The sequence below is a fragment of the Mus musculus genome, chromosome 11 (genome assembly GCF_000001635.26).
Source record: "Mus musculus strain C57BL/6J chromosome 11, GRCm38.p6 C57BL/6J".
In the NCBI taxonomy this organism is placed as follows: Eukaryota; Metazoa; Chordata; class Mammalia; order Rodentia; family Muridae; genus Mus; species Mus musculus.
In genome coordinates, this window is record NC_000077.6 from 40,727,476 (window position 1) to 40,746,905 (window position 19,430).

Consider the following 19,430-nt stretch of genomic DNA (forward strand, 5'->3'; position numbering starts at 1 on the left):
GTTAATCTCTACAACTCCTAACAAAGTGACATTCTTAGGAACTAATGAAAAACAGTAGGGAGTCTTGGATAAACAACATTGTACAGCCCATAGGAGTTGTTTTGTTCTTTTCCTTTTCAAACTTTCTGAGAAAGGGTCTCACATAACCCAGGCTAGTCTTGAGGTCTCTATGTAGTCAAGTGTGGGCTTGAAGTCTGCAAAGCCAAGCCCTCCTGACTCTGCTACTCAAGTGCTCCATCAAAGGCTCACGTGACCACCATGAGCTCTGTTATGAAGAACTTAATCTACTGCTCAACAGTTTGAGTCACTGATATTTCAATTTTTCTCTCACTCACACTTATCCTTCCCTACCAAAAAAATCAGACAAGCTAACAATAAAACAAACACACACAACTACGATGGTGATGACAATGCAGAGCAGGACATGTTTGCAGATTCTTACAAGGTGACCTTCTCTATAAAGAAATGCCTTTGTGGTTATAAACCAGGAGCACCTTCAAATAGATCCCCTAGTAACCGAGGCAGGATGAAAAACCTGCCAGAGTCCTAATGATACTTATTTCATTAACTATATTTTATTCATTTTATTAATGATAGATTTTTAACTACAGTTCCAGATCCTGGGACCTGAAGCAGGCCTTTTGAGGAGTAACGAGTGCTCCTATTGAGTGAGCTAACTCTCAAGCCCCAACTTACTTACACATTTGATTTACACACTTAGCTCTTTTTTTTTTTTAATTTGTTTTTTTTTCGAGACAGGGTTTCTCTGTGTAGCCCTGGCTGTCCTCAAACTCAGAAATCCGCCTGCCTCTGCCTCCCAAGTGCTGGGATTAAAGGCGTGCGCCACCACGCCCGGCTCCACACTTAGCTATTTTAATCAGACACCGAATCTTGTAGGTATAGAGTCAGTGACATAAAGAATATATTAATTTTCTTACAGATGTTTCTCACCTTTGACACAGACTTCTTTGCTTTTTTAGCCGAAGCAAGCAAGGTTGTATCTTTGTCAATGTTAAGATTTTGTTGAGACTCTGAAAAACGAAAAACGTTAATATGGCCACCGTTGATGTTTACATGTTTTAAGCAAATATAATAAAATTTCCAAACTTCTCACTGCAGACAGCAATTGAAGTATATGTACACTTTCCATTGGATTGTATGATTCAAATAATTACTTGCACAATTATTTGTTATAGACCTAAAACCTTCCCCATATTCTTTACTTTCAAAAGAACAACTTATTTTTTAAAACAAATACACTTGTTTGCGTGTGGGGTGGGGTTATGTGTACTTGAGCACCTTTAACCTAACTCAGGTCTTCTGCGAGAGCAGTATGGGTTCTTAAAACTGCTGGGCTTGCTCTCCGACCCCTTCTTGACAGTCCCTACATTCTGATAGAAAGGATAAACAAAGTATTAAAAGGAAAACTACATGGAAACATCTTGCTCGACGTCTCTCGTTACCTACAGTCTAACTAAAAATAGCACTACGTACTCTGCTCTTTCATAAACATCCCTAATAAGGATATTAAGATACACTTCTGACCAGGAAACTCTACAAGTGCAAAAGCATTTTAAAGTTTCAACAGTATTGCTCATGTCAGCTTCTAAGGCCTGTTAACCATTGTTTGTTTAAGGACACATTACCTCTTTGGTTTTTAAATCTTTGTGATTTCTGAAAAGACACTGGTCCTTTAGTTGCTTCTGAAGTTTTAACATCATAAGCACCCGGAGATGGAGCACAACCTACAGGAAAAACAAAACAGCAATGTTTCACTTAATACTACTTATTTTTTTTTAGATTTATTTATTATTGTAATAAGTGTAAGTACACTGTAGCTGTCTTCAGACACTCCAGAAGAGGACACCAGATCTTGTTATGGATGGTTGTGAGCCACCATGTGGTTGCTGTTGATGATTCAATATAAACTGCTCCAGAAAACTTTTATTTCCCAAGATCTACTGATATGATGCTTTACTTAATATTCTTTCTTCCTTGGTCTTGAAAAAGGGTTCCACATTGCTGTTCATTACCAAAGGAAGTCAGGACTGGAACTCAAGCAGGTCAGGAAGCAGGAGCTGATGCAGAGGCCATGGAAGGATGTTCTTTACTGGCTTGCTTCCCCTGGCTTGCTCAGCGTGCTCTCTTATAGAACCCAAGACTACCAGCCCAGGAATGGCACCAACCACAAGGGCCCCTTCCCACTTGATCACTAGTTGAGAAAATGCCTTACAGTTGGATCTCATGGAGGCATTTCCTCACCGGAAGCTCCTTTCTCTGTGATAACTCCAGCCTGTGTCAATTTGACACACAAAACCAGCCAGTACAACTGACCCCTTGTCAACTTGACACACAAACACATGACTATTAAACCTCAACCCTTACTTTCTTATTAATCCCCAAAATCTAAATAACTTGAAAAGTCGCAGTCTTTACATATCAAAGGTTCAATCCGTTTAAAATGTCCAATATCTTTTAAAATTCAAAGTCTGTTAACTGTGGGCTCCACTAAAATACTTTCTTCTTTCAGGAGGGAAAAATATCAGGACTCAGTCACAATCAAAAGCAAAACCAAACTACAACCGTCAAATGTCTGGGATCCAACTCATGATCTTCTGGGCTCCTCCAAGGGCTTGGGTCACTTCTCTAGCTCTGCCCTTTGTAGCACATACCTAGTCTTCTAGGCTCCAGATGCCTGTACTCCACTGCTGCTACTGTTCTTGGTGGTCATCTCATGGTACTGTCATCTCCAAAACAGTGCTGTCTTGCTGTAATTAGGCTTCACCAATAGCCTCTCTTCATGGTGCCAAGCCTCAACTACTTTGCATGACCACTTCAGTCCTGGGCCATCAATTGCAACTGAGACTGCACCTTCACCAATGACCTTCCATGGCCTCTCACAGTGACCCCTCAGCATGACCCCTTCATGCCTTCAAAACCAGTACCACGTAAGTGACTCTTACACATTACTAAGTCCAGCCACAACACAAGGTAAAGCCTTGGCTATCTCTGGAACACAGTCTCTGTCCTCTTAGAAAACACTTTCTAGAAGATTTTACCTCAATTGATGCTGGTTCCTTTTTAATCACTGCTAATTTCTTAGCTCCAGCTAACCAGCATCAATAGTCCCAGTAATGCAAAAGTTTCGATTTAGTAGTTCTGGTATCTTGTTAATCACAGCTGATTCTTCAGCCCCAGCTAACCAAAACCACAGAACCTTCACAATCAATACAGCAACAGCCCTGATAAGAGTCTTCCCTCTGAAATTTCACAAGCCAGGCCTCCATCTTCTGTGCTGTTCTCAACATTATCTTCCAAGCTCCTACACAACATCCCACAGAGCTCTTAACATCCCAATGGTTCTTCTAGCCCAAAGTTCCAAATTCCTTCCATAGTCCTCCAGAAAACATGGTCAGGCTGTCACAGGAATTCCTCACTATGTTGGTACCAATTTGGTTTAGTCAGGGTTTCTATTCCTGCATAAACATCATGACCAAGGAACAAGTTGGAGAGGAAAGGGTTTATTCATCTTACTCTTCCACATTGCTGTTCATCACCAAAGGAAATCAGGACTGGAACTCAAGCAGGTCAGGAAGCAGGAGCTGATGCAGAGGCCATGGAAGGATAGTCTTCACTGGCTTGCTTTCCCTGGCTTGCTCAGCCTGGTCTTTATTATTATTATTATTAATTAATTAATTTATTTATTGGTTTTTTTGAAACAGGGTTTCTCTGTGTAGCCCTGGCTGTCCTTGAACTCAGAAATCCGCCTGCCTCTGCCTCCCTAGTGCTGGGATTAAAGGCGTGCACCACCATGCCCGGCTTCAGCCTGCTCTCTTATAGAATTTAAAATCTACTTTCAATTTTGTTCAGCCCATTCTCATTCACCTTCCAGATCTCCATGTGGCCATCTAGCTTTTGCAGAATCCCCCCCCCCCCCTCAAAAAAAATCAGGCTAGAAAATTCTCATAGCACTGTCTATAATTCCTAACAGCTTATTATGCTTTCATAAGGACTTATTTACTTTATCTCTACATTAGACTTAAGTGCTTGCAATTTGGGAGTAGCTTCTATTCTTCTAGTATTTAGCTCATAGTTATGTTGAGCAGTATAGAAAAAAAATATCTTGTTTGGGATGTGAGAATGGACTAGGCTTTTGTAATTAGCCACAGGAGTACTCAAAATCACCTGTGTCTGACAAGCTACAGAAAATACCATGCCAGACACTTTGTAGACATAGGGAGAACACACCAAATTTTAAAAAAAAAAAAAGTTAGATTCCCTCCTTTATCCCAGGATGCTTTAAGTTTCCTTGAGGTAGAAAAAGCTGCCATGGACTTACAAATATTAAATATCTGACATATTATCTTTGACACTGTAAGCCTTAACTACTGCTCCTTAAAACCAAACAGCAGCTGAGCCATGTGTGTTGTGCAGGTCTCTTAAGTTTCAGTACTTGGGAGGTGGCAGCAGGAGTACAAGGCTAGCCTGTGCTACAAGAGACCTTGTCTCAAAACAAAAACATCTACCCTGTTCTGTAGAACCTAAGTTGTCTGAGTTCCCTGGAAATGGTGTGGCCATGGAGATGGCTGTGTCTGATCACTCACTTGACCTTGTGAATGGAGGAACGTTGATAGAAACCAGATAGAGACTACTAACCAGTACATGCTACAGAGGATATAAACCGGCCTTTCATCTTCCGCTCCATCACTTACTTGCTGGCTGCATAATATAGTCAGAAACTCTCTCAATGTTCTCATTTGTAAAGAGTACAACTTTGGTACTTTTCTCGTCTAGCTGTTCAAAGGAATAACATATAGACCTTACGACAGTACAGCTGCACAGTTAGCATCTATCACCTCACACCCAAGGCTCTAGTTACTTGTGCATAAACCACAGCCCTTAAGAGCATAGCATATATCCTTGGAAGTCTGGGTTCCCACTCCATTTCTGCCAATTTAGTTTCATAAAATTGAGTGGATTTCAGTCTCATTTTTCATTTACTTCCAACATGCTATTAATTTGTTGTAGGTGTGAGTTACTGACAGTCTATGTAGCTCAGGCCACTAGGTCTGGAAGTGTCTATTTCTTACAGGTGAAAACATTAAAAATTACTTTATTCTAACTGTTTAAATGCTATCACCATCTACACTCAATTTACTCTGTCATCTACACACCAAGTTCCACTATTCTATTGTTAAAATGCTGAACATTACTTAAGAATTGTTTCATGAGATGGCTCAGTGGGTAAGAGCACTGACTGCTCTTTCAAAGGTCATGAGTTCAAATCCCAGCAACCACATGGTGGCTCACAACCATCTGTTATGGGATCTGAGGCCCTCTTCTGGTGTGTGAGGACAGCTACAGTATACTCATGTTAATAAATCAACCTTAAAAAAATAAAATATTAAAAAAGAAATTCCAAAGAACTGTTTCACGAGTGGAAAAGAATCCGTGGGCAGCTGTCTTTACTGAACAGATTTCTCAGTCTTTATGCTTTTATATCTGAATGCAATGTCAATGCAGAAAATTCTAAAGAGAGTAACTTCTTTTTAAAAAGAAAAGTAGCGCCTGCCAACTCCTAATCCCCTTCAACCAGCTGTGGTTTCTCCATGGTGTTGATGGCATATTTTGGAATCTCACGCTTGAAGACTCGCTGTGTGCAGGGATGACCTCATTTCACGTAGGGCCGCGTCTCTACCATCCCACACTGCGCTAACCAGGTGTTTACTGCGTGAATTTGGAGAAAAACAAACACCGCCCCAGCCCTAACCTGGCTTTCGAATGACTGGGAAACGAGGGCACATCCCCTTCCCACCCTGTTCCCCCACCCGTACGTACCCGAAGGGTCATTGAATCTCTTCAGGGGCGCCTTAGGAAAGGACATTCTGACGCCTGGGTCCAGATGAGACAGCAATCAAACGCCCCAGCAAACTGTCAGCTCGCCTGAATTCAAATTTACCTCAACTTTCCCCCTCAGCCAATCAGAAAACCTAAACCTATCTGGCCAATCCTGCATGGTCCAAAGAGCATGCGCACTAGATTCCTACCGCCGCCCAATCGGAAGGTTTGTAAGTTTAAGCTAGTAGCCAATAAGAGGCTGCTCCTGATCGTCGCCGCAAACAGCTCTATCCAATCACTTCTGGTTTTACTCAGTTTTACTGGGTAGCCCAGTTCGCGCAAGCGCACTTCACAGGCCGGTGGACGCGTCGGAATTTTGGCGTCACACAGGTTTAAAGATCGCAGGCACTTTTCTCCTTTGTTCCGGCGTCAGTGTTCTTTGGATGTCAACATCTCTAGGCTTCGGTCGATTTCACCAGGGCTCACGAGTGTCTTAAATGGGCTCTGAAAGGGAGAATTTTGCACACTCGGACACGCCAGTTTGGACTCTTGCGCATGTGCAGTGACCCCAAGGCGCCGAGGGCAAGCCCAGAGCCTAGTCCCGCCGGTGTAGTGCTCTCCCGGAGCCGTGTGCCTGCGTGGCGTCTTCAGAATGTCCGCCCCGTTTGAGGAGCGCAGCGGGGTGGTTCCTTGCGGGACTCCGTGGGGACAGTGGTACCAGACCCTGGAGGAGGTGTTCATTGAAGTCCAGGTGCCCCCCGGCACTCGCGCGCAGGACATCCAGTGCGGCCTGCAGAGTCGGCACGTGGCTCTGGCCGTGGGTGGCCGCGAGATCCTCAAGGTAGCAAGCCAGGGCTTGTCCCGAGTTCCTTCTTCTGGCTTTCCCGCACCCCGAGCCCTAAAATTCACGGTGTCAGAGGGATGACTGCTGGGTGTGGCAAGGTTAGTTCCTGGCTGGTAGAAAGAAGTGGTAAATTGTTCTGGCGAGGGGTCTCCACGGAGCACTGCACCCACAGAGCAGATTTTGCGCGGGTAGAACTCAAAGATTTTGTTCTCCACTTTATTTCTAAAATAGGTTTGGGGTGCTTTTATTTCCTCCGGAGTTCCTGCTGACAGAAGGCTAAGTAGGTCAAAAGAACGAATATGCGTCTTCTGGGCACCGATGGGAGTCCCAGAGACTAGACAAAAGGATTCTGAACTCTGTTCATGACGTGTAGGCTAATACAGGCACTTACAAGCAAGGCTAGGGTAATGGGATGAGGATTCCAAGATGTCAGATTGGTTTTCTAAATAACAAGTTTCTTGCATGTTGATCTTCATCGTAGTGAAAAGGTGTGTGAAGTTACCTAATTTCACCAAATTTTTAATCTGGTCACATTTCCCCGTTTTTGGTTAAGAATTTATTAAGACTCACATAACAATCAGGCTATACTTTACACCTAGATTAGATGCATAGCCTGTTGGAGGATGACTGTATAATGTAGTGGTGAACGGAGACATGATACTGTGTTTTGTAACCTTGGGCAGGAGAAGGAAAATTAGTCAACAGCTAATTGGATATCAATTTCTGCAACATGTGATTTGAACCTTTTTAAGAAACTGGCCTTTTCTAGTGCCAGCTTCTCAAAAGAGATTGAACTAGCTTTAATAACATTGAGTTTAAAAGAGAGAGCACTTTTAAGGCAGGTGTTGTGGTGCACGCTTTTAATCCCAGCATTTGGGAACCTTAGGCAGGTAGATCTCAGCTCAGCGAATTAGGCCAGCAAGCCAGATGTACTAAGCCAGCTCCATGACTCCATAGAGCAGTGGTTTTCAGCCTTTCCTAATGCTTCGCTCCATTAATAAAGTTCCTCATGGCCGGGTGTGGTGGGCACACGCCTTTAATCCTAGCACTCAGGAGGCAGAGGCAGGGGGATTTCTGAGTTTGAGGCCAGCCTGGTCTACAAAATGAGTTCCAGGACAGCCAGGGCTTTACAGAGAAACCCTGTCTTCAAAAACAAACAAAAAAGTTCCTCATGCTGTGGTGGCCCCCAACAATAAAAACAGTGTCCTTGATACTTCATAAGTGTAATTTTGCATTTACGAATCTGTCATTAAATATCTGGTATGTAGGATATCTGATATGTGACCTTGAAAGAGGTTGAGATGAACAGGCTGAGGACTGACAGACTCTGCTTCAAGAAAACAAAACATAGTCACCAGGTGGTGGCTGTACACACCTTTAATACTAGCATTCAGGAGGCAGAGACAGGATTTCTGTGAGTTTGAGGCTCTTGGTCTATAGAGCAAGTTCCTGGGCAGCCAGGGCTACACAGGGAACACCCACCCCCTTAAAAAATGCAAAACAAAAGAAGGAAAACAAAAAATAGGACATTTTTTCTAGTTTTAGTAGGAGTCCCTGTCTTGTTCATATTAATTAATTGGTAAAGCGTTTTATATGTTAATGTTGCGTTCTATCATAAAGAGTAGTATGTCTTCTCCTGTTTTGTGTAGTGGTGGTGGTCCCTGTGTGTTTCTTCCATGGTAAAGTTGTCAGATTTGTAAACTGGACTCTGATTAGGCGAAAGTTCAAGGTTGAGCACCTACAGGTAGGGGAACTTGGCCTAAGATGTGCCTTAGCTTGGAATGAGCCAAATCTTAATGATGAGAATTTATAAAGCTTAATGAAATACTGTAATTCTATTACCTTATATTGATTTTCCAGGGGAAACTGTTTGATTCTACAATTGCTGATGAAGGAACATGGACTTTGGGTAAGAGAAATCTGTTATGATTCATACACTTAAAAATTGGATCATGGTATCATTTCTCCTTTATATTGTCTTGTCTTTGTAGCTGTGAAAGATGGAGAAAAACGTGTTGAGAGCAATTGTCTATCAAAACTACCTAATAGGGGGCTGGTGAGATGGCTCAGCGGTTAAGAGCACTGACTACTCTTCCGAAGGTCCTGAGTTCAGATCCCAGCAACCACATGGTGGCTCACAACCACCCGTAATGAGATCTGATGCCCTCTTCTGGTGTGTCTGAAGACAGTTACAGTGTACTTATATATAATAATAAATAAACTTTAAGCAAACAGACAAAAACAAAAAAAAAAAATAGTACCTAATAGCCTTTGGAAAGTACAATGTTTAATGATGCACTGTAATTTCTCTGTAACTACTTTCTTTTTATCTTAGAGGACAGAAAAATGGTCCGCATTGTCCTGACAAAAACCAAGAGAGATGCAGCAAACTGTTGGACTTCTCTTTTAGAGTCTGAATATGCAGCTGACCCCTGGGTGCAAGACCAAATGCAGAGAAAACTTACATTAGAGCGATTCCAGAAAGAAGTAAGTCAGATGTGGGAGTGAGTGTGTACAGATACTCCATTCAAACGCACAGGGGGTCATAAGCTATACAAAGGTGTAAAAAGCCTTTTAGGTGAATTTTAAAGTGAATGGTTAGAAAATTGCTTATTATGTAGGTTTCAAATTTCACAAATGTATGCATTTCTGTAAGACCGATGCTGAATGCACACCAGTAATTCATGAATAATTAACCTAAAGAACTGGACCGCTGTAGGTATATAGTATGAAAGGGAGCTGTCCCTTCATTGGATTCTCCACCTCTTGCTTCTGCCTCTTGATCGGCCTTTTTTAGTGGTAGTTTCCACCGGCATCATGCTGACTTCCAGGTATATGTCTGACCTAGACTTCTCGGTTCCTTGTTGCGTATACTCATTTTTCTGTCTGCCAGACGTTTTGTGTCCAAGGTGAGCAATCTAAGCAATCTAATTTCGCTCCCACATTTATTCTACTTTTTATTGTAGTTAGTGGAGACTGGTTGTTCATGATTTAGGGTTGGGAGGAGGGGGTCAGAGAAAGCCCAGTGGCTATGGCACTTACCATGCAAGCATGAGGACCAAAGGCCTACTAGACGATCCCCAGAAACCATGCAGAAGCTGCACAGATATGGTGGCCGCCTGAGCCCAGTGCTCCGGCGGCAGAGAAAAAGGATCTCCCAGGCGAGCTAGCTGGCTGCAGTACCTAGAATGTGGGAGTTTGAGGTTTCTTGAGAGACACTCCCTCAGTAACGGAAGCAGGGAGAACAAATGTAGGAGACACCTGATGTCTACCTTAGTTCTTACCATTGTCTTCCACTCCCATTCACTATGCTACCACTTCACACTGCCCCATCTGCTTGCATTCTGGTCTGGATTACTTGAATAAAGTGCTAACTCACCTCCTGGACTCTTACAAGCAGTCCTCGGACTTTAGCAATGGCAGAAGTCTTGATAGGGCAAGTCAGATCATGCATTGTTCTTCTCCAATGTATTGTTCTTAGACTTCTCCAGGTTCTTTCTTCCCTTAATGGGGTCATTGATACACTTTCTTGCCGTACCCTTCCTTTGTTTTTCCCTTTTTGTTTTTCTGAGACTGTCTCAATGTGTATGTAGCAGGCTGACCTTCAACCTAAAGAGTTCTGCCTCCTAAGTACTGGAATTAAAGGTATGTACCAGCATGCCTGGCTCTCCGCTGATTCTGACTGGAGTGTTCTGTAGCTTTCAGCTCATTGCTCAGTGAAACACATTTTGACACTGGGCAGTGGTGGTGCACACCTTTAATCCCAGCACTTGGGAGACAGGCAGATTTTCTGAGTTTGAGGCCAGCCTGGTCTACAGAATGAGTTCTAGGACAGCCAGGGCTATACAGAGAATCTTCATCTCTAAAAACAAAAACAAAACCAAACAAATAAAAATCCACATTTTGACTATCCCATTAAAGTCTATAATTTTCTCTCCTAGTTATTTCTCCAATCATACTTCCTGTTTATCTTTTTTATAGCACTTACAAGCTTTAACACTGAGTCAGGTTGACAAAATGTGGTTTGAGGAAAATCGGCCTCCTAACCCTAACCCTAACCCTAACCCTAACCCTAACCCTAACCATGTCTCCACGGGTTTTACTGAGACATACCTGTGCTTACTCATCAGGATGTTACCTTACACGTTGCAGTTTTTTGTAATTGAGTAAGACAGTTCATGTACTCTGCAGAGCCTAAAGTGATTATTACCTGACTCTTGGACAAATCACATTTCCCAAGTTCTGTGCTCTGTATTTATGGTTTCTTATTTGTATTTCCCTGCTACAATATAAGCTCCTCTAGAACAACTTATTTGCTAATTTTTGAAGTTCACATTTGTTTAAATGGTATTTTCCAAATAGTAGTTCAAAAAAGGTCCATTAAACAAATGAAATTTCCCCTGAAAAGTCTAAAGCTTGAATGAGTACTTCATACTATACAATATGTATCAATATGCTAGTGTAAATATCACTCTTAGAACTCTGCATGCCACACAGGAAGCTTCAGAACACCGCTGACTATTAGTTGAGCTTGGTGATACAGCCCTTCGTTCTAGCCACTTGGGAGGGTGAGAGAAGAGAACCTCAAGTTCAAGGCCAGCCTGGGTGATACAGCTAGACCATGGCTCAGGAGTAAAAATTAAATTTAAAATGAAAAAGCTCAGCATAAGTACTTGCTTAGTTTCAAGGGCTGTGTTAAGTCCATAATGTGCCCTCCAGGAAGGAAAAAAGCTTTTAATATGTGTTTATACAAATAAACAGATTTTATTTGTTTGTGAAATGGAAAGGAATGTTTCATTATCCAGTTTTATGGTGCTCACACAGGTGCAGGTATCACTCTAATAAGTGTTTATAGTCTGAAAGCTGGAGTGGCCTCTTAGTTTTACCTTAGGTGATTTCAAGTTTGACATTGTTTCTTATTTTTTGACTTTTTTGTTTTTGTTTTTTGTCAATTATGAATTCAACTTATCCTTGTAAGTTTTAATATTTTATGTCTTTCAGAATCCTGGTTTTGACTTTAGTGGAGCAGAAATCTCAGGGAACTACACGAAGGGCGGACCAGATTTCTCAAACCTTGAGAAATGACTGCTATTGCTTAGTGTTTCTCTGTCTCGTGGATCCCGGCAGGTGCTGGCAACTTAATGCAGTTGATGAGGAGAAGGATGGAGCAGCCAGTGTCTACAGTTAAAGATTGCCAAGTGTATTTCAATATGGTTGTAAAGATCACATTCAGATATGGTTTGCACAGGAGGCAGAGCAGCTCTAATGTGGATAGATGATAACTTTTACTGCTCTGCAGTAAGTTTTATAGGCTACATTTTCCTAATTTCATATTTAATTGTATTTTTACTACAAAAAACATTGGAGTACAAATCATATGAAATGAAAAAGGTGCCTTCATGGAAAAATATTTTTTTTGTATGTGTGTGATATAAAAATAATGTTGAGTAAATTTCTGAGTAAGAGTTGTATACCCTTTGTCTAAATATGCTTGTCTGTTCACGGAAAGGACAGAACTGGAAATTTTAAGAAAGGAAAAAAAGTACACTGAAGTACTTTGGATAACTTGAGTTAATGAAAAGTTCTAACTGGTTTGGTGCTGCCTAAGTGATTATGTCAAGAAATTGAAAAATGATAAACCCCTAACAACGGAAGAGTTAATTGCCTCTTAATGTCAGACAACAGTTGAGGCCCCTGAGTATAAGTCAGTGGCTTCATTTCATTTTAAACATTCAGACAAGGTGGTCTAGAAAAAAAGTCTTGCATCCTCTGTGTTTTTTAATTCTTAAAAAAAAAAAAATTGAAATGTGTGAAAAGCTTATGAGTAAAATATTAACAGATTGAAAATCTTACACTTTTTTCTAATAAATTGACATGTTGTCACCTCAATATTTTACTTTTTCTTTTCTTCAAAAAAGTATTTTCTCTCAACAATGTAACCATTAAAGTTAGAAAATCAACATGGACATGGTACTACTGTTTAGGCCTCAGACCTATGCCATCTGTGTTGGCCTAATACCTACAGTGTACTTAAAATAAGAAAGTCCTGTATTCAGGGTGTGCTGCTCCAGCAGAGGTCCGGAGTTCACGTCAGCCTGGAACAAGTTCCCTCGTTTTCCTTGGCTTTACTGCTTACATCTGTTCTCATGATAGTACCTTGCTGGCATGTGGCATCTAACTCACGGTGACATTCTGGCCTTAGTTCCCAGACCCTATGATTGATAGTAGTCTCCTGTGCTTGGCTTAGCTTTTGGACTTGAAAATGATGGAAGTTTTGTCTGTTGACTGTTCAGGATGAGGTCTGTTGTCTACAATATTCCTGCATCCGGTACCCTGTCATGAATTAAGAATGTCACCCTATTGCTGATGCTGACAGCGTTGCCTTGGTCAGGGAGTAAGATAGTATGTGCTGGGTTTTTTCACTGTGATAACAAGTTTTGGGTGCTTCCTTTGTGGGAAACTAGTTTTAAAGCACCTCTTGTTTCTAACCAAACTTTGAACTTACTGTTTTACTCAGGCGGTAAACATTACTATTCTCATTACTTTTATGCTTACAATTATATAATTTGGGTAGTGTAAAACCAGTCTAGGTGGCTTCTGTGCCCTTTCACGTGTTTACATCATTGTTTGAGCAATTTCTTACTCTCCAGACTTTGGCCTTCCCTGCCACCGTTCAATAATCGAACATTTTGCGCTAAAGAACCCGGTTCTCTTTGGTGGATATATGTTTTCTTTAACAGCAAGGTGTGCACGCTGCTGTATGAACACTGTTGCTGTGTGCTGACCGTGCACACATTGAACCTCTACATGCACTGCAAATCATGAATCCCCATTAGACACCCAGTTCTAATCTGACGGGGTTTATTTTAGTTTTTCTCTCTTGAGTAGACTGGTTTCCAACACTCTTACTGTATTTGACATCCCGGTGTAGGTCATCTCCTTACAAGTGCCTTTCACGTGTGAAGCTCACTGCCTGAGCCCAGCATTGAACACTGGCAGCTGGGCTACTCTATGATGCCTTCCTTTTTTGATGACTTCCCTTAATGAATTTAGGAATGAATTCTTGGGAGGAAAAGGCCTTTTCTTTGGTTGGTTTTGACATTGTTTTCAATAATATTTTGAACCGACTTACAGGTAAAATTAATGTTTTCTAATGTACAATTTGGTGAATTTTAGCACATATAGATTCCTGTAAGTGCCTCCCATTTACCCTAAAACTGCAGTCAACTGAGAAACATTGAAGTTCTTTCTTTGTAATCACACTATTAGCTTTTGACTCTGGAAGCCAGTGTCTCTTGTTTATAGCTCTTCTGAATAGTTTTGTCTCTTAGAATATATAATGTAAACAAAATCACGCAGTCTTTTCAAAGTGTTTGTTGAGACAATTTGCGTACCATAGATTCACCCATTCTAAGTATGTAACTGAGCCCGTCAAGAGTACACAGCCATCATCTTGGTAAATTGTCAAGCATTTCATCATCACAAATAGCCTTGTGTTAGTCAGCTGACATGCCTTTCTGCCCCAGCCAGCTTTGGATATTCTGTTTCGTAGATCTCATTAAAAGACAATGCACATGCATGGCACCATAGACTGTGTGGTCTTTGGGAAGTTCACCCATGCTTGTTTTATGTCTGAATAGTGTCTCATGATATGGCCTTATCACACATCCATTCTCAAGATGTCTGTGTAGATATCGTGGTTGGGTTCCGCTCAATAGCGCTGCTGTAAATGTGTGGGACCAGCAAGCCGTGAGAAGCGAGCCAGTAAGCAGCACCGGCCATGGCCGCTGCATCAGCTCTGTCTGCTTCCTTCTGGGTTTGAGTTCCTGTCTTGGCCTCCCTCCGTGGATTGTGACTCAGGTTCTGTAAACTGGAGACACCTTTCCTCGCCAGGTTGGGGTTGGTCATTGTGTGTCATCACAGAAATATTAACCCCTAGCTACGACACTTTCATAGTGGAACGTTTTGGTTATGTGCTAAGCCTTCAGTGTAACCATTTGAAGAACTGCCAAGCTGTTTTCCAAAGCAGCAGCTGCCTATTTACCTGTCTGTGGTGGTCAGGGTGTTGGTTGCTCCACATAGCTCCCTACACTTATTATTAGCTGGCTTTTCCAATCGAGTCATTCTAGTGATAGCAACTAGTTTAGTGTCTTTATGAATATAAACACATATATGTTATATGCTTATTGTTTTTTTTTTATTAAATATTTTCTTTATTTGTGTTTCAAATGTTTTCCCCTTTCCTAGTTACATTTATTCATTGTTATGTTGAGGAGCGGGGGGGTGGGGGGGGTGGGGGGTGATGCATATTCCACAGTGTGCAGAGAGATTGCTTTTCTGTTTTGAACCATGTAGGTCTCAGGTCTTGGTGACAAGGTCTTTTACCCACTGAGGCTCACAGGCCTCTGTGGTTTTGATTTACATTTCTGTGAAGGCAAGCTAAAGCTACTATTCTCGTGTTTATTGAACATTTGTGTATCTTCCTTAAAGAATGTTTATTCAAATCTTTTGCCCATTTTTAGATTGGGTTGTCTTTTTGTTGTTAAGTAGTTAATCTGGGTACAGGTTATCAGCTATATGGTTTTTAAGTAATTTCCTGTGGACTTTGTTTGGTTTTTGTTGTTTTGTTTTTAGATAGACTTGCTTTGTAATACTGACAGGCCGTGAACTGGAATGCCTCCTGTATTAGCTGCTGATGATGAGGGATTGCAGGCACTCCACCCTCCAGCCATTATTTTTACTATCTATTTAATAGTGGTTTTGGAAGATTTTTCATTTTGGCAAAGTCTAGTTTATCGTATTGTGAATGCACTATGCTTTTGGTATCTTGTCTTCCCATGAGAACTCTTATGGAAACTTCTAGTCATAAAAGTTTTTTCTTTGTCTTTATCTTAAGATTTTATTGGTTTTTTTTTTTAAACCAAAATTGAGGTTTTATTAAATAAAGCTGTTTTAATACAGACAATGCACAAAGGTTAAGAGAAGTGTTCAGAAAGATATTCCAAAGCATAGATAGGCTTCTCAAAGAAGGGTCATGGATTGTTGACAAACCTAACTAAGAGAAATATGCACAGAGAAGCCATGAGACTACCCAGTGTGGAAATGGGGCAGTTACTGACTGGATGTTTTATATTTACCTTTAACCTGTTTTTAACATATTTCACATAAACTGGAAAGTGTAGATGGAAATTCAGTATTTCTTTCAGTTAGATACCTACCCACTAGTCTCAGAATCATTTTATTGAAAAAACTAAGCAGGCTCGAGCCTGGGCTACAGACTCACACCCTGTGTCAAAACAAACACCCGTTCCATATTTAAGTGAGTCTGGTTTTGGACTCTTTCCTTCTGAACCATGTGTCAATCTGTCTATTTGCCAGCAGCACACTACCTTGATTATCATTGGCTTACAGTCCAAGACTCAAAATTGAATAGCATGATTACAACTTTATTCTTTTTCAAAACTGCATTGACCTTTTAGTTCCTGTGTCTTTCTGAGTTCAGATCCATCCAGTCTTTATGAGAGATCTCACTGAGAATAGTAATGTGTTTTCTAGAGTAACAACTTAGAGAGCGAATCTCTTTATATATAGAAGGGATTTATTTGAATGGTGTACAGTCTGTGGTCTATTTAGTCCAGTATTTAGTGCCTATGAATGGAAGGCCCATGAATCCAGTAGTTGTTCAGTCTACAAGGCAGGATGTCTCAGCTGGTCTTAAGTATACCCTGGAATCCCGAAAACGTAGGCTGTAATGTCTGTGAAAGAATGGACTTGCTAGAACCAGAGCAGGCAGACAAGAAGAAAGCAGGCTGCCTTCTGTGTCTTTTATGTAGGTTGTCAGCAGAAGCTCTGGTCCAGATTAAAGGTGGATCTTCCTGCCTCAAAGATCCAGATTAGAAGTATGTCTTGTTACTTCAAATGATGTAATTAAAAAAATCCCTCAGAGATGTGCCATCAGGTGGGTTTTAGTTAATTCTTTCATAGGTACAGATTAGACAGATCTGAATTCAGAAAGACAATCACAGGGTGGAATTTCATAAATCTTTCCAGTCTACAAGTAGAGTCTCTACATTGAGTCCCTCTTTGATTTCAGTTATTGGCGTTACAGTTTACAGATCCTGTGTCTTCATTCCCCCAATACTCATTTTTAGGTGGAACAATTTAAAGTGTCATTGATTTTATAATTTAGTATTATCATTTATACAGATAGGCAGTATTATTATTTATACAGATAGGTGTGATTTGAGTTTGTTGACTTTGTACTTTATAGTCTTGTTAAATTCAGTTTGTTTCACCTTGGTTTATTTTTGTGGGTTCTTTTTGATTTCTTGAGTTTCCTGTGTAAGTCAGTTTCATTTTACCCTTTTTAGTTCGTAGGCTCCCCCCTCCCCTTTTTGGTCTGTTTGTTTTGGAGATGGAGTCTTCACGAAGTCTATGCTGATCTTGAAATGACTTTGTGACTGAGATGTCCTTGGGTGCCTGATCTCCTGCCTCCCAGGTGCTGAGATGAAGCCTATTAACCACATCATCTTTCTTGGTTATACTGCCTAGACAATAGAGAAGTCGATCAGCCTGGTATTAGCTATGCTTTAGGACGGTGAACACATTGCTCTTCATCAGTACGTGGAATGCTACCTGTTATCCATTCTTCCTTTTTTAAATCAGGCTGAAATTTCCCAAAATTTCTAGCTAGCTAAACTTCAGGAAAGGGTGTAAAAGTCCCGTGTGATGGTGCGCCAGCTTTAATCCCAGCGTGGCAGGCAGGTGGGTCTCTGAACTCAAGGCTAGCCTGGTCCACAGAGCCAGATAGCTACACAGAGGAAAACCTGTTTTGAAAAACAACAAAAGCAGAATAACAGAAAACAAGATGAGAAAAGTTGTTTAATACTTCCAGATCATGTCTCTGTGGTACCTGGTTTGACCATTTTCTTGTCTGGACTGTTAATGTGGTGAGCTGTACTTACTTTCAGATTGTGAAATAGCTTGTCACAATCCCTCACCCAAACCTAGCCATGAGTATCACTCAGTTTACATATTTACATTCATCTCAGATTTGTGTTCATTTGGAATACTGATAATTTTTCTGCTGTCTTCCTCTTGTCTTCATGCATTAATTCTGATCCTGTAAGATGAACTGTGAAATAGCTCTGTCTAGAAGAGAGTTATTAGAACCTTGTGACCCTTTTACATTTAAAAAAATATTTATTATTCTATGTGCATTCGTGTTTTGCCTACATATATGTCTGTGTGAGAGTGTTAGATTCCCTAGAGGTGGAGATAGAGGCACTTGCGAGCTGCCACATGGGTGTTGGGAATTGAACCTGGGCCCTCTGGAAGAACAGCCAGTGCTCTTAACTGCCGAGTCATCTGTACAGTTCACTCCTTTAAACATCTTTTAGAACTATAAGAAATTATTCAAATTATATAGTTCATTTTAGTTAAATTTTGGCAGTTCTTTTTAAAGTTTTTTCCCCACTTTATGTGTATGAGTATTTTTTCCTGCATGAATGAGCACCACACGTGTAGTGCTCACAGAGACCATACCAGGGCATTGGATCCCCTGAAATTAGAGTTGTAGACAGCTGTGAGCTGCCAAGAGGGTGCTGGGAAGTGAACCCAGGTCTTCTGCAGGAGCAGCCAGTGCTCTTCACCCCTCAGGTCTCCAGCCCCATACATTGTGGCAGTTTTGTATTTCAAGAACTGACTTAAATTATTTGAACTCTGTATAGGTAGACTTGCTTATCATATCTTCTTTTTAAAAAAAAAAACAAAAACATTTATTTATGCATATGAGTACACCACCTTTACTCTCTTCAGACACACCAGAAGAGGGCACCAGATCCCATTACAGATGGTTGTGAGCCACCATGTGTTTGCTGGGAATTGAATTCAGGACCTCTGAAGAGGAGTCTGTGCTCTTAACCCCTGAGCCATCTCTCTAGCCCTTATCTTCTTCATGGCCCATTTTTCTGTTTAAAATTACTTATTTTGTATGTGCATGCAGACATATTTGGCAGCACTTGGAGATGTCTGAGAACAGCTTCGGAAAGTCTGTTCTTCCTTTCCATCCACGTGTTTTCCGGAGACCCCACTCAGCTCACCATGCCAGCCCGCGCGCCTTTACTCTGAGCCTCCTCTCCAGCCCCCATGAATGTCTTCCAGTGTCTGTAGTAGTATATCTTTTTTTTTTTTTTTTCTAATACCAGAGTTAATCTCTTAGTTTTTCTATCGTTTATCACTCTTTCCAAAGAGCCAGTTTTCGGTTTTGATTTTTCTCTTGCTAATTTGTTAGAATTTTATCACCCCATCTTTTTCATTGCTTCCTTCCGCTTGCTCGCTCGCCTGGGTTTCACTTGGCCTCCCACCCCCGTTTCATAAGTAGAATCTTTATTGGCTTTTAAGACCGTCGTCGTAGTCAGTACAGGCAGTGACTGTAGTTTGCACTGATACAGTGCGCTCCACATATGGTGTTCCTTCGTTTCCACTCAGTCTAGAGTGCGTTGTATTTTGATGCTTATCCTTAGAACCACAAATTGTTTGGAAGTCTCAGGTTTCACTTTTAAGTTCTTAGAATTTTGCCTGTTACTCATTTCTACTTTATTACGCAAACACGCTTTGCATGATTTCAGCTTTTTGCTTTTTGGGACCCAAGACCCAGTCTGTCTTGATGACTGTTCCACACGGAGCTGCAAATAGTTACAGGCTGGTTAAGGATGCAATGCCTAGTCAATTCGTTCTGTACGTTTCC

General features: G+C 41.1%; 2 protein-coding genes across 7 annotated transcripts in view; one reads left to right on the forward strand and one right to left on the reverse strand.

Moving 5' to 3' along the window:
* The window catches only part of Hmmr (hyaluronan mediated motility receptor (RHAMM)), a 32,077-nt gene extending 26,088 nt beyond the window's left edge, over positions 1-5,989 (reverse strand). For 2 of the 4 annotated variants that reach the window (XM_006532279.3, XM_006532278.3), the window contains exons 1-3: positions 5,839-5,920; positions 1,647-1,745; positions 952-1,031 (exon numbers count right to left, since the gene is read on the reverse strand). Coding sequence is in view for 2 of the 4 variants with exons in the window: in NM_013552.2 (NP_038580.2) it covers positions 952-1,031; positions 1,647-1,745; positions 5,839-5,884 (225 nt within the window). In the remaining 2 variants the exon portion in view is untranslated. Of the gene's footprint in view, positions 1-951; positions 1,032-1,646; positions 1,746-5,838 lie in introns of all 4 variants that reach the window. The other 2 variants (NM_013552.2, XM_006532276.4) reach the window with 2 other exon arrangements.
* Positions 5,990-6,169: 180 nt separating this feature from the next.
* Positions 6,170-12,571, forward strand: Nudcd2 (NudC domain containing 2). 3 transcript variants are annotated; one of them, XM_030246122.1, is made up of 4 exons: positions 6,170-6,780; positions 8,543-8,591; positions 9,018-9,169; positions 11,684-12,571. In XM_030246122.1, the coding sequence occupies exons 1-4, from the start codon at positions 6,760-6,762 to the stop codon at positions 11,765-11,767; spliced, it is 306 nt and encodes a 101-aa protein (XP_030101982.1). In that variant the 5' UTR covers positions 6,170-6,759; the 3' UTR covers positions 11,768-12,571. The 3 variants fall into 3 exon arrangements, with proteins under 3 accessions (XP_030101982.1, NP_080299.4, NP_001277626.1); NM_026023.5 differs by having other exon boundaries at positions 6,186-6,679; NM_001290697.1 differs by having other exon boundaries at positions 6,186-6,679; positions 9,093-9,169.
* The last annotated feature ends 6,859 nt before the right edge of the window (positions 12,572-19,430 follow it).

Excerpts from the sequence above, each read along its gene's own strand:
- Nudcd2 (NM_026023.5), top strand. The coding sequence starts at position 6,491 with ATGTCCGCCCCGTTTGAGGAGCGCAGCGGGGTGGTTCCTTGCGGGACT. Across the intron at positions 6,680-8,542 it reads GTGGCCGCGAGATCCTCAAG|GGGAAACTGTTTGATTCTAC; the intron begins GTAGCAAGCCAG and ends TTGATTTTCCAG. Across the intron at positions 8,592-9,017 it reads TGAAGGAACATGGACTTTGG|AGGACAGAAAAATGGTCCGC; the intron begins GTAAGAGAAATC and ends TTTTTATCTTAG.